The sequence below is a fragment of the Enoplosus armatus genome, chromosome 7 (assembly GCF_043641665.1).
Source record: "Enoplosus armatus isolate fEnoArm2 chromosome 7, fEnoArm2.hap1, whole genome shotgun sequence".
Lineage (NCBI taxonomy): Eukaryota > Metazoa > Chordata > Actinopteri > Centrarchiformes > Enoplosidae > Enoplosus > Enoplosus armatus.
This window is the reverse complement of record NC_092186.1, coordinates 19,276,790-19,290,029: the sequence shown is the minus strand read 5'-3', so window position 1 is coordinate 19,290,029 and position 13,240 is coordinate 19,276,790. Positions and strand designations below refer to the sequence as shown.

The following is a 13,240-nucleotide window of genomic DNA, read 5'->3' as shown; positions in this document are numbered from 1 at the left end:
AAAGTTACCAATATGTAACTTTATGTGGCACAGAAAATGTAAGGTACTGACCAACTGTCCAATGCAGGACTTCTCAAAGAAGGTCAAGAACACAGCAGGTAGGACAACAAATGTGCGTGCATCCCACAAGAATCACTCTCAGTGAGTTAATCCTCTTTAGCTGGCTGGCAAAAAGCCATTTTTCAGACCTGTAAGTGTGTGTGTGTCTGAAAAGACACACGTTACATAATGTCACTCACATTGGCTCTGCTTGTACGGTGGGTGTGAATGACGAACAGAGATGAGGATGACGAAGAGGAAGAGTGGCCAGAGGAGCTCGATGATCAGCTGGATCTGCATAAGAGGAGAAATGGGAACCATAACAAGTGTATCAAATAATGATCTCATGTTATGTTGTGTCTCACATTATGTTTTTCCTTAAAGAATCAACAAACTACTCTATTCCTTTCTGTGAAGAGAAAATGTGGCCACCTTGTTCCTCCTGCGGTATGTGATGTTCTTCCAGAGCAGGAGGAAGAGCTGCCTGAAAAACCCCATCGCTCCCAACAGCTACCAGGCCATGACGCAAAGCTAGAAAACACAAAATGTGGTCAGAAAAAGAGGTTCAGCAGGTTGTCCTAGTTGTCAAGTTCAATTACAGCTGGAGACATTTATTGCACATCATTGTCCTCTCTGTTTCCTATCTTGTCCTGTCCCTCTCTAATACCTCCCATCACATAAAGGTAAAATGCTTGAAAACAAATTATAAAAAAGAGGTTCAGCGATGGATTAGGGTCTAATATGCAGGTATATACACCCCTTTGCAATTTTGTTCTACAGTTTCTACAGGTCCTGTAACACTGTAGCACTGTAGCACAGCTCTGTGTAATGACACACTGACAGAGTCAAGACATTTCAGTGGAGGCTGATTGACAGACAGTAACTGAGTAACTTAAAAAATAACGAACTAAAAATAAATATCCCAATTTGACTTATGGTCCATTTTCTGTTGCGTTAGTGTGTTCTCTGTTTTTGTCTGTTTCTTTTTGTATTTTCTTATATCCCAAATTGTTGGGTGTATGTATATATATATATCTCAACAAACTATATATATCAACAAACTATTCTATATCAGACCAATTAGATTTAATTTAATTTCTGTTTATTTAGCAGGGACAATGCACAAAACATATATTGTACCAGATATAGCTAGAAGTTAATTTTCATCTGTAGTCCCTGGGCGGCGGCCACTAGTGGCGCGCAGGTTACAGAGATAAAAGATCAGTTATAGTAATCAAAACATTACACTTTGTAAAAGACAGACACAATACAACACCATACAAAAAAACGAGAAACCAAACCAAAATTAACAACCACTCTGAAACAAACAACAGAAGAACAATACTAAAGTCCCACTAGGGAGTACACCATCAGCAATCCCAACATCATTAAAAACAGAAAGTTCATCAATACAAGAATTTATCAAAAACTCAGTACCATTGCTGGTCACATTCATGTCATTCAGTCATAAATTCAGTGTCATTCAGTGTCTCTAGGTCCAATACCTACAGACCTGATTGTCCTTCAACCATGTTTTCAAATTCAATTTGAAATGTTTAAAAGAATTCCACATCCTGGGTGCCTTAACTGAGAAGCAGTTTTGCCCAAATGTTGTGGACCGAAATGTAACATAACAGTCCCCTTTTGAGTGTGTTAGTGTTTTTAAAATACTTACTGACTCTTTGTGTGCTTCTGATGTTGACTATGAATAAGCTACCATTATATCATTAGAGGACTGCAGTGAGAAACTGTTCCTGACCTTTCCCCTGCAGAGGACTCAACTGGACAGACTGAGGACAGTTCAGCTTAATCCTCAGCAGAAAATATCTTTTATTTTAACTTTTATATTTTGTGCTCTCACCTTAGACACAAATATGTTGAAGAAAGTTAAAAATCCTACATATGACAGATCCAACAGACTGGTTTTATATTTACTGTGAATGAAGGTTGTCTTATGTACCCGCTGTGATCTGCTCAAGATGGACAATCCCCTGCTTTATCTCGAAATCCGCCTGATCCTAACAGCTTACCTGTTTCACTCTGAGACTTTAGCGTTCACTTTTGGTCTCTGAATGCCTCCAGGGTATGGTCTCTTCCTCGTGTTTGTGCTGTAGTAAATAATCTGAAGGTGATTTGTGCCAGGTTAGAGAACAATGGCCAGGCTCATTTACTTTGCAAATCTGTGTAACCTCAAAGTCAAGCTATTTTTATTGCATTTGTCTGTTTACATTTCAAGGCTTTGCAGATCTCAGTACAGGTAATGTTAAAGCATACAGGTTTTATGACCACTGCATATGTATTAAACCTTTTTTCTAATTTGACCAAGTATTTCCCTTTTCAGAGCTTTATGGAGGCCTACAGCAGGACACCATAGGTTATTATTGAAATGTAAAATATTTGACACTTAATGAAGGAAGCTAATGTAATGGTGCATTTAAAAAAATATCATGACATAATATAAAATTAGCTTACCAGTACAAACTAAAATAAGTCACAACTTAGCACAGTTTGAACAATATGAAGGCATTTCAGCATTTCAATTGGGACGTGACTTATTCAAACAAAATGTAAAGTAAAAATATACTTTAAATACTATTATTAGCTACTGCAATTACCATTTTAGCGTTACTTCAGTTTGACTCATCCATTATTAGTCGCTATAGAAAATGAATAGCTAACAGCTAAGAAGGAAAAGAGGAAAACTCGTAGCTAATGTTACACTCGGACGCAGCCTCCTCTACCTAGCATGTTACATGGTGAAGTTGTTAGTGGTTTACAATGACCTTTTCGAAAACAATACATACGACGTGATGAGCTCCCAAGACTCGTTGTTGATCATTACCTTTCTGTAGTGTAGGTGATGAAGCTCCTCTCTGTGTTTCTGACACACCAACGGCCCCGGTAGCTTGTCATTGACTCTCCATTTCCCTACTCTTTGTAATAGTAGGTGTTGGATGAAGAACGTTCCACCCACAAGCGACGCTGATTGGTCAAGATACATTCCAGGGGTGTGGTCACAGAGGCCGGTAAAGAATCTGATTGGCTTTTGTCGATGTTTTGGAAACTCAAGACAGCTGATTGGCCAGGCATTGACAGAGCTGCGTAACATACACGTTCACTGAAGCTTAGATAATGAAACAGAAACAGTGTGTCACAGGCAAAACAGACTACCCAGGGACCCAAGCTGTGTCCACTTTGAGACAGGTTGAGACAGAATCTCACTTCTTACTTTACTGTGAGAGATATAAGGGTCTGAGAGAGGTTTTCTTTGGAAAAATGAATAATAAATATCCTGAGTTTATCCACCTCCCCGATCCTTATAAACTATGGGGAGAGAAAAAGTCAGCGAATGTATGTCAGCACCAAAATATGGTGACTGTTGACATACAGGAAGCGAAACAAGATCTGCAGTAAATGTTTCTGAGTGATTACATCTGTACGTATGTAAGTATGACGGCTGCCCATGTTACTCCATCTACTGAAGTCGTTCCTCTCTATGACTGTTGACTTGCACATATTATTGTATATTAATTGCTAATCATCTGTTCGTTCAGTCAGTGTTAATCATTTTCTGTACTGCTTTGGCAATATAGGCTTCTGATCCATCATGCCAATAAATCTCATTTGAATTTGAGAACTGCATCTTGTAAAAATATTCCCATGAATAAAAGGCATTACTTTATTAGCACAAACAGCTTATGATTACATTGTATACGTGTAATTAATTAAAATAGCAGTGAAGATATTAATATTACATTTGCAATTATTACAGTTTTTCTTGAGCTATTATCAATTTGATAGCATTTTTCAATGATATATATTGCAACATGTTTATAGAGCTGTCCAAATCTAAATATACAGTAGCTGTAACTCAGATGTACATAGGCATGTCATTTGTTTAAAAAAAGCAAATTTGCATCTGCAATCTATTCAGCGACCATTGACTCTCAATAAATAACATCAAGAAGATATCTTACACGTCTTTTTAATGAACACCCAAAACAGCGAGTTCTTAAAAATATACGCATCTCTCTATCAAATAAGGCAGTTACCTTTAATTGTGCATGATATCTGCTTCCTGTCAGGCACAGTCAGGGAAGAACTGTATGAATGAACCAAAGCACTGGACTAAGTAGCCTTCTCTGAGGCGTGTGACAGACACTCGTTGATATGCATGTGTACGTGAGGGACTGGAAGTACGTCACAATGAAATACGGAGACTCTTTGTCCTGATTCAATATGATTTCCCCTGCAAGCATGTTCAGCTCAGGCACACTAGCAACACACCAGACTGGAAGACCCAAAACTCTAGAGTACAATTTACTCAACACCATTTGCCACCATGTAAAAGTTAGTGAAGTCAAAAACATTCTGTTTATGAATTATTGCATCTCAGCTACTGCCTGCATTGTTAAATATGAGATAAATATAAATGGAGAGCTAGCATCTATCCCTGTCACTTTAAAATATGCTTTCATAATACCCCAAAATACTTTACATCTTAAAAATATATAGCTAGCCCAGTTTGTTGTATTCAGTGGTGTGACAACAGCTTATGATATGCTGTATGATCAATTGCATAATATTTTCTGAGCTTGGCAAAAGTTCATGAAGCTTGAACACTGTAGTATTGTTTGTCCTTGATGCAGCAGGAAGTGCTCAAAGAAACACCGGCTGCTCTTGTCCTGTTAAGAGTCGATATGTTGAGGCTGGCATGGTCTTCAAGTGAATCTGCCCAGAGAGAGAAAAATCAAAATTTAAACAGTGAGAATGTTATAAATGTAAAAAACAAACTTTGAGTGTACTGTATTTATGACAAAATAAAATCTAATTGTGTATTTAAGCATTTCATCCCTTTCTCACCTCTCCGACAGCATTGGTCAGGATCTGGATGATCTTGTCGTGTGATGTGGCGACAACACTCTGCCCGTTGATCTCAATGATGCGGTGCCCAACACGGATGCCTCCTCTCTCGGCTATACCGCCGCGCATCAGACTGCAGATCTGCAACAGGAAGAGAGCAGGAATTTTAACACTTTAAAACAAAGCGATGTGTAAGACGCAGTCGAAAAGCACCACGGAAAGTTAGTAAGTTGAACACGAGTTAAGATTATTTTGAAGAAAATAGAAGAACTACCTGTGCGGTTGAAACAAACCTGACTTAAGTTTAATAGTGACAAACTGAAAATATGAATATACTTACAATGCCGTCCTCCACACTGAAGCCCAGCTGAAACTTGGGATCTGGCCTCCTGATAATCGCCATGGTGACCGGCGGGCAGTGGACGATGCTGAGCTTCACATACTTTTGGCTTTTTAAGTCCTGAGATAGAAACAAAATGTGAATTGGAACACTAAGGTTGCAGCAGTAACGTGTTGTCAGTGTTTAGTGTCTTTGACCCATGTTTCCTCATTCATCACCTTTTCTTGAATGATCCTGACCACAGCTACATAGACTAAATAGACTAAATGGAAGCACTTTACTAAACCTAATTGTGAATGTGAATATTTTGACGTTTGAATGAAGTTTCTATGTTGAAAAATGTGGAAGGAGAAGCGAGCCAAAAAAAGCGGCAGAAGAAATTGTAGAAGAACATATGTTGTGAATGCTGAAAGCACACAAATTACCATAAAGTTGACTGACACAGTCTCAGAACACTTAACATTATACACTTCATTATAATAAACTTTTGCACAGGGCTGTTGTGTTGATGGCATTATACATGTGTTCATTATATTGTGTTTTCTACCTGAACAGGAAGAAAACTCTTGAAATATTGAATATCAGTTCCGAATAGTGGCTTTACACAACTGAATGAATACTGATATTAGCCCTTTAAGCCCTAATTAATATCTGAATACACAAGCACACGGGTCACTAACAGGCGGACCGTGGTCCAACTCCAGACCCAGACGTCGTCCTATACGGACCCGGACCTATAATCAATAAATTATTAAGGGATTTTAAATTTTTAAGGGATTTTAAATTTTGACGGGGCGCTTCTATTTTAACCGGCGCAGCTTTTCTAGTCTTTACGGCACTGGTTTAGCGGCTCAAGAAACTCACAGACCAATTGCATACAAGTTACGCCAGCCCACGTGACGCTACTCAGCCAATCAAATCTGTGCATTACAGGCGATAAACATTGCGACTCTGAATACAGACAGACAAGAGAGGTGAGAGGCGAGTGACAGATGATAAGACGAGTTAACGATACAGGGAGAGAGACTGTTTAGACAAGATGTGAAACAGTGAACAAAAAAAAGGGAAACTCAAGCTGCTGCTACACTTTATTTTGTTTTTCTAAAATTAAGCACTTTGTTTTAAGATGCACAATTCTTCAAAAGCTATTTTATTTATTTTCTCTATTTTATTTTTAAATGCAGCCCTTCTTTTACTTAATGAGAGAAGAACATTATACATATCTACAGTATTATATATCTATATAGTTCAATGTTAAGTGACAATAAATATTGTCAAAATGTTTTTGAATTGTACTTTCTTTATTTGATTTGACAGTCAGTTGTTGATTACATGCAGACATTGATACAACTACTAAGCTACTTCAATATATATCACACTAAATCACAACGCAAGTTAGACATTATGATGTTCCGGATCTTTGCTTGAGGACATTTTCTCTAACTGGACCTCTTCGAATTTTAGTTGAATACCCCTACACTAGCAAATCAATACTTAGTACAATCACACTGCATGGAAACACAGTGCCATCTAGTGCATTCCGAGGAAAGTACATTTGCTGTGAAGAGGGCAAAATCACTTGAATGTAGTGTTTACATATTAGCGTTTTATCTGAAGCCCCATCAAGAAATGCTGTTATTGTTATTAAAATCACTATGTTTGTAGATTTGTGCCCAGTGTCCCCTTCTTACCCGGATGATGTTCTGGCAGGTGGTGATGGGCAGACCCACCAGGCTGGTGCTGTTGACGGACATGATGCGGTCACCGATGCTGAGTTCGCCGCAGCGCTCAGCTGGACCTCCGTGGAGGAGGTTGGTCACCACCACTGTGGGCAGGATGGAGCCCCAGCCTGACTCCACCACCGCCAGACCCAAGATCTCTCCAGGAGCCTTGGTAATGACTACCTGAATCACAGACACACACAGCAATGAAAATGTTTTCATTTGGTTAACCAACTATCTCCCTACAATCATCTACATTTGAAAGCTGTCATTTGTTTTAAGTTGTGCTTGTATCATTTTGTAGGTGTACAAAATGATACGTAGGTGTACGTTTTGGTGGCTATGCAGAACATATAATTTGAGATTTAACCATGATAGTCACTTCAGAGGGAAGGTGACTCGTAAAAGCAGTCGTTGTTACCAGCTGATCGCTTGCATTTTTCCTCTGCAATGATAATTTTTCACTTATGTACGACACTTGCAGGCAGTCACACTTGCTTCAGTTTAGTATGTTTTCATTCTTTACTTCCTTGTGTGATTTGGAGTAGACAAAGTCACCATATATGTTATGCATCTTAACCATTAAGCCACCAGGACACTTTTTAAAGCCACCTTTCAAGTCTATGGGGAGTGAACGTTTGACACGTTATATTTAGAGATGGCAGTTACATCAACCTCAGAAAAGATAACAGATGAGAAATTAGATTAGGTGAGATGAAATGAAGACGAGAGACAACTGTTGGGGCAGGAACATGACTAAATGCAAGACTGAAAACTCTTTCTGCCTGGAGGCCTACTGAGCTGAACTTCTGACCCACATCTGGGGTAACCTCTGTTCCACATCCTCCTTTTGAATATGTTTCTAATGTCTGTGAGAAACATCTTGAAAAAGCTAAAACATGATATTGGGTAAGATCTAAAGTTAAATATAAATGATTAATGGTTTCAACTGAGTCTTCATACATGTGCTCTGTTAAATCCTTAATAACACTGAATGACATCTTAATGACATCTATTAATGGCCACCTTCTGCAACCAATGACAAAAAAAGAAGATATGTATGAATCACACAAAGAACAGCTGTAGTTTGTGTTAAGACATGTAGCCACCATCTCTCTGCTTACTTCTCGGAGGTTCTGAGAGTCAGAGAAGTGGGCCAGGTCTCCGTTGTAGAGCTCCTGACTTTCCAGGTAGTCACTGTACTCGCCAGGCCTCAGATCACTGGCCTTGATGCCGTTGGCCTGAAGAAACTGCTGGTAGGCGACTCCGAACGCCTGACCAATAGCCTGGGCTATGATCTGAGCCTGGATAGAGAGACGGGGTGGAGGAGATGAAACTGGTTTTGTTGTTACACTCGTGTCTATTGGGAGACTTTACATCTGAATGGTAAGGGCATTTGTTAAATAAATATTCTTCCAACACTTTTTTACCCTCCATTTTCATATGAGCAAATTAAAGCAAATTAGTTAATTTGCAAAACACAAAACAGAACACCCAAAACATATGTCACACCTTGAAACTAAAACATCAACAAAAAATAAGAGCATCAAGCCTGGAAAAGCTCCACACTTTCCTTTGAAAGGTGATCCATTAGTTTTACTTTTCACTTGCCCCCACCCAAACTTTTCATATACTGGCAGTCGATGCAGTGGCCTCATGGTCTTCAGTATCCCACAGCTAATTAGTTTCTAAAAAGAAACTCTTCCTCCTCCTATTCAGCCAACAGTGGGAAACTGGGACGACGGCCAGCCCATTTTTACATTCAGGAGAACTCGCTGGCTGTCTGGGGGAAGGAAACCAGGCCAAGCTGAGGCTGAAACTGTTGTCCACTGGAAAACAGCACATTGGATCTGAGATGCAACATAAATTGTCAGCCCATTTGTGGGTTTTGCACCTAAAGGCTCCAGACTACAGTTTAATTGAAACAATGAAGTTGTGGCCACTATGAAGATCCTAAAAGCAGAGCAGGAAACACTTTTTTTTTTAAACCTGAAGCAGTTGGAAGTCCATTAGCTGATGTGGCACAAAATAATCTCTAATAAGTCACATGAAGGTTTTAAGTTTTATAAAAAACATGCTGGTATAAGACCCTTCAAACTCACATCGTCAGAGGAGAAGACGTGGCAGATCATTAAACACTTCTTCTGAGGCCCGGAGGAGGATGAAGACGAAGAGTTAGAGGCTGGGTCACTGTCCTGCCCTTTACGTTTCCTTCGTGCCATCAGGACAACAATGTCACCAATGTCGGCGATGTAAGAGATCATCTGCAGAGCGTGATCCATCATGGCCTCCTGAGCGGAAATGAGGATTGGTGTTAATAATATTAGAAGCAGAGAGAAGACAGGAAGGTCTGGTTTGCACTTTAACTTGCAGAGACTTGAAACTTGCTTGAGATAAGTAATCCATTACAAAGTACACCTTTATTGCCACACCTTTATTTTCTTTTTCTCTTTGTGTCAGTGAAGTTTTAATAACCTTGATCTCCACTTACAAGCAGACACCACTTCCGAAACTCTCACTGGTGAGACATTTAAGACGTTTTCATGTCCAGAAAATGACATGGATTATGTGACTTTGGGGATTTATTGTATTAGAAATGTTGAGCAGCCGTTATATCTCATTAAATCTGTGAAGTTGAAGTGTCCTTTAAAGCAACGACAGGGAGAATTAAAAAAAAAAAAAAAAGACAACAAAATAACTTATAATAAACTAACCAAAACACAGGCAACTTTCTCTTTGAACACAAGTTATACCTGAAAAAGTCAAGATGCAAAAATGAGATGCAAAATGAAAACTATGTGGCTCAAACTGTCTACAATATTATTTGTAGTTTATAGAAAAGAAAAATCATGAAGCATGGTGCAACAAGGTGCAACCAGCCGTGCAAAGAGGGAGCTGACAGTAGATGACCCACTTTGACTCTCCTGACAATTCAACCACGCAGCAGAGAAAAATAGACTCTACTATAACGTTACTGCAGAGCTCTCATATTAAATCACCACCCAATTCTATATTAAGGATTCTTGCTGCGAGGGCTCGGCTTGAAGGGGAACATTTAGAAGTGCAATGCTGCCTTATAAAAGAAAAGAACACTAATGCGTGTTTTTTTACGACATAAATCAAACCCTGAATATAATTACATTTCAGGCATTTAACTCATGCTCGTGATGAGAGAGCAGGTAGGAACAATCAGGAAAAATATGGACAATCAAACACACTTTGTTGACAAACAAACCCCATTGAAAATACCACTGTGTATTTTTGGATGAAGATGAGGTTAATAAACACTTGAATATCTTGATTCCAAAAGCCATCCACAGCTGAAGTTCACACTATAATCGTGCTTTCTGAATTTAAATCCATCATACAACCATAAATCCATTGAGATTCCACTAATACACATCACCAGCATTTGTTGGCTCTGAAGCCAGAAAAACTACTGATAGAAAGTGATGGAAGTGACACGATTAATAATACTGAAAATATTTCCTAATTAAGAGCAGAAGCTCTACAAGGAAATGAAAACGCAGAGATAAACAAAAGGAGAAGAAATTCAAAACATACCTGTGTGTCAGCACTGAGCACTTTGATTCGCTGGGTGGAAATGAACAGATCCACCTCCGTCATTGGCTGGGACTCACCCTCGGGAGCCTGAAAGAAACACAGTCGCACTGATGTCACATGTGTGTTCCTATCCTGATGACGACATCCCATCCAGCTGATGTCTTGATAGAAGAATTTGGATTTCAAAACGGGTATGAAAAAAATTCCAATGCTAGAGGGATACAGCGCATCCACTGGGAGCATCTCTTCTTTGAGTTCACCTTAATGCGGTCCACAGCCTCCTGAGCCTGGGTCATTCTGGCGTTTGTAGACGGGTTCTTCTCCGATTTGATCTGAGTGGAGCCCAGGTACTTGGCACCAAATACCACCCCATCCAGGAGGTCTTCAGGATCACACGGACCAGGCACTTCAGAGTGAAACACATTAACAGCACATTAGACGACGACTTGGCCTCATTTCTTTTTAGTGTCCATATAGCACTTGACACAGAAAAAAAATCCAGCTGAATTTCTATGAGACAAAAGAAGGCGACTCACCGTCTTTATATGAAGGATGATCAGCACTCTGCAATGACAGCAAACAGAGAAATGAATGAACTGTCAAGACTGAACTGCATGTGGTACAAAAAGAAAATTGTTGTTGTTTAGTGATTGATTAGTTGATCAAGAGAAGTTAAAAAGATTATTGATCCTTTTGGTTAGGATCAATAAAAAGACCAAACATTTGCTGGTTACAGCATCACAAACACCTTGAAGCTCCTCTCTGTTTTACATTATTATTAAATAAATACACTGAGTTTTGTTGAGACAACATTTCGTAGACTGATTAATCAATCAAACAAAAATGCAACTAATAGATTAATCAACTTAAAATATTATATTATATTAGTTTCAGTCATAACAGATAACAATGAAATCATTGGTCAAACTTCAACATCTCTGAGTAGAGAATAAAATGAATACATCAACTAATTTGCAATTCATCCTTCTTTCAGCTGATTATAGTAATAGTACCTTAACCTACCTGCTCGCTCTCTGCAGCAACCTCCTCTTCCTCCGGAGGCTCCTCGCCCAGCTTCATCCACACTGGCTCAGGATACTCATCATCGGGCAGGGAGGCGAGGGAGTTGTCCCTGTGCCGCTGTTGACCATTCCCATAATGCCCCCAGAACCTTTGAGCGTCCTCCTGGCTGTAGGAAACTGACACTACGGCGTCCACCTCTCCTCTGTGGGGCAGACAGGTGGGATGGGGGGCAGCGCTGATCTCTGTGAACTGCAGCAGCCCCAGCAGGTCTCTCTGGTGGCTTTCAGAGAACAGCAGCCCGGTAGTTTCAGTGCTGTTGTCTGTCATTAGAGAGGGAGCGCACGCTTCCAGCTCAGACAGGCTGGAGCAATGATGCTGGGCAAGGTGAGGTGGTGTCCGGCAGCTGGGATGAGGCTCTTCCCCCATCATCTGGAGCTGGCTGAGCAGGGTGTGGATGCGGCTGTGGTCTTCGTCGCCTGATCTCCTGTTAGCAACCATAACCTCCTCTTCACTGACCCTAGTTTCCACATGACTTAAGGTTACCTCCTCCTGGTATTCCCCCACACATTCCAAGTCCTCCACCCTTGCCCCTTCCTCTTCCTCAACTGCTGTATCGCCTTCTTCCAATTCCACCTCAATATCCTGGACTGGCTCTTCAATATTACCCTCAAGTTCCTGCTGGTTCAAGTTGAGTGGAGCCACAGTGTCGCTCACATTCAAAGGTAGTAATACTGGCTCACCTGGACTGGCCTTGTCCAGATTGTCAACAGAGGGAGGGAAGCTGGGGTCATCCAGGTCGTCTCCTGAGCCCGCCTCACTGGAGGAGTCAGACCTCCAGTCTAATGGAGGAGGCTCGATCAGGTTGTAGGAGTCCAGATCCTCCGCCTCTGTACCTGGCGGTGCTGCCACAGTCTGTCTGCTGACCTCAACCCCAGAGGCTACATCATCAGGGACAGTGGCAGAACACAAGGAGTCTGAGGGCGCCGAGGCTGACTGATCAGCAGGACAGACGTCTGAGTCCATTTTGTAAGAAAGCCTGTCAGAGGAAAAGTGACATTACTGGGTTGATTTCTGGTTTAGATCACAATCCAGCAGTTTCATTTAAGAGGTCATCAGGACATGGGTTCACTAGTTTTCCAACTACATGAATGGCATTGTCTTAAAACATCAACAAAATAATTGATGTCAACAAGAGTAGCTGCTGCACTAACCGAACTGCCAGTATAACATAAGACTGTCTCACTTAATGTCTTCAGAGTTAGTAGACACCATCAGTTACAGATAGTACAATCACACACCCCCTTGTCCTCATTGCCCCATGGCAATCTAGATAGAAAAAGCAGCCTAAGGCTTAAGGTACAAGGACAACATGTACAATGTGTGTAACCATCAAATAGACCCCCAGAGAACACAACACTTCACATCCCTTTCATGAAATTAATTTTTAAAACAAATCATTCAGTTGCCATTACATACATATACTAATGTACCCTTGAATTGAGCCTTCCAAACTTCTCTCAACAATCAGTTTTACAAAGCATTGGTAATCGGAAACGTAATAGTCTATTTGAACGACATTGATGTATCATTTTACAAATAAGGCAGGTCTTCTGGTAAATTTGGCATCCAAATGATCCAGGGGGCAACTCAGTATTAAAAAATCTACTTGGAGTAACTTAGGGGATGGCCG

General features: G+C 40.3%; 2 protein-coding genes across 2 annotated transcripts in view; both read right to left on the bottom strand.

Moving 5' to 3' along the window:
• The window catches only part of abca7 (ATP-binding cassette, sub-family A (ABC1), member 7), a 29,484-nt gene extending 26,513 nt beyond the window's left edge, over positions 1 to 2,971 (bottom strand). Inside the window, exons 1-3 of the mRNA XM_070908357.1 lie at positions 2,882 to 2,971; positions 472 to 570; positions 240 to 333 (exon numbers count right to left, since the gene is read on the bottom strand). Of these exons, the coding sequence (XP_070764458.1) occupies positions 240 to 333; positions 472 to 537 (160 nt within the window). The 5' untranslated portion in view covers positions 538 to 570; positions 2,882 to 2,971. The remainder of the gene's footprint in view (positions 1 to 239; positions 334 to 471; positions 571 to 2,881) is intronic.
• A 798-nt stretch (positions 2,972 to 3,769) lies between these two features.
• Positions 3,770 to 12,480, bottom strand: LOC139287778 (amyloid-beta A4 precursor protein-binding family A member 3; the record flags this gene model as incomplete). The annotated part of the gene is made up of 11 exons (XM_070908951.1): positions 3,770 to 4,770; positions 4,903 to 5,043; positions 5,243 to 5,362; positions 6,934 to 7,146; positions 8,088 to 8,267; positions 9,066 to 9,254; positions 10,528 to 10,614; positions 10,788 to 10,933; positions 11,064 to 11,091; positions 11,551 to 12,096; positions 12,184 to 12,480. Coding segments are annotated over 11 exons (2,019 nt in total), but the record flags the coding sequence as incomplete, so codon positions are not given.
• Positions 12,481 to 13,240: the final 760 nt, after the last annotated feature.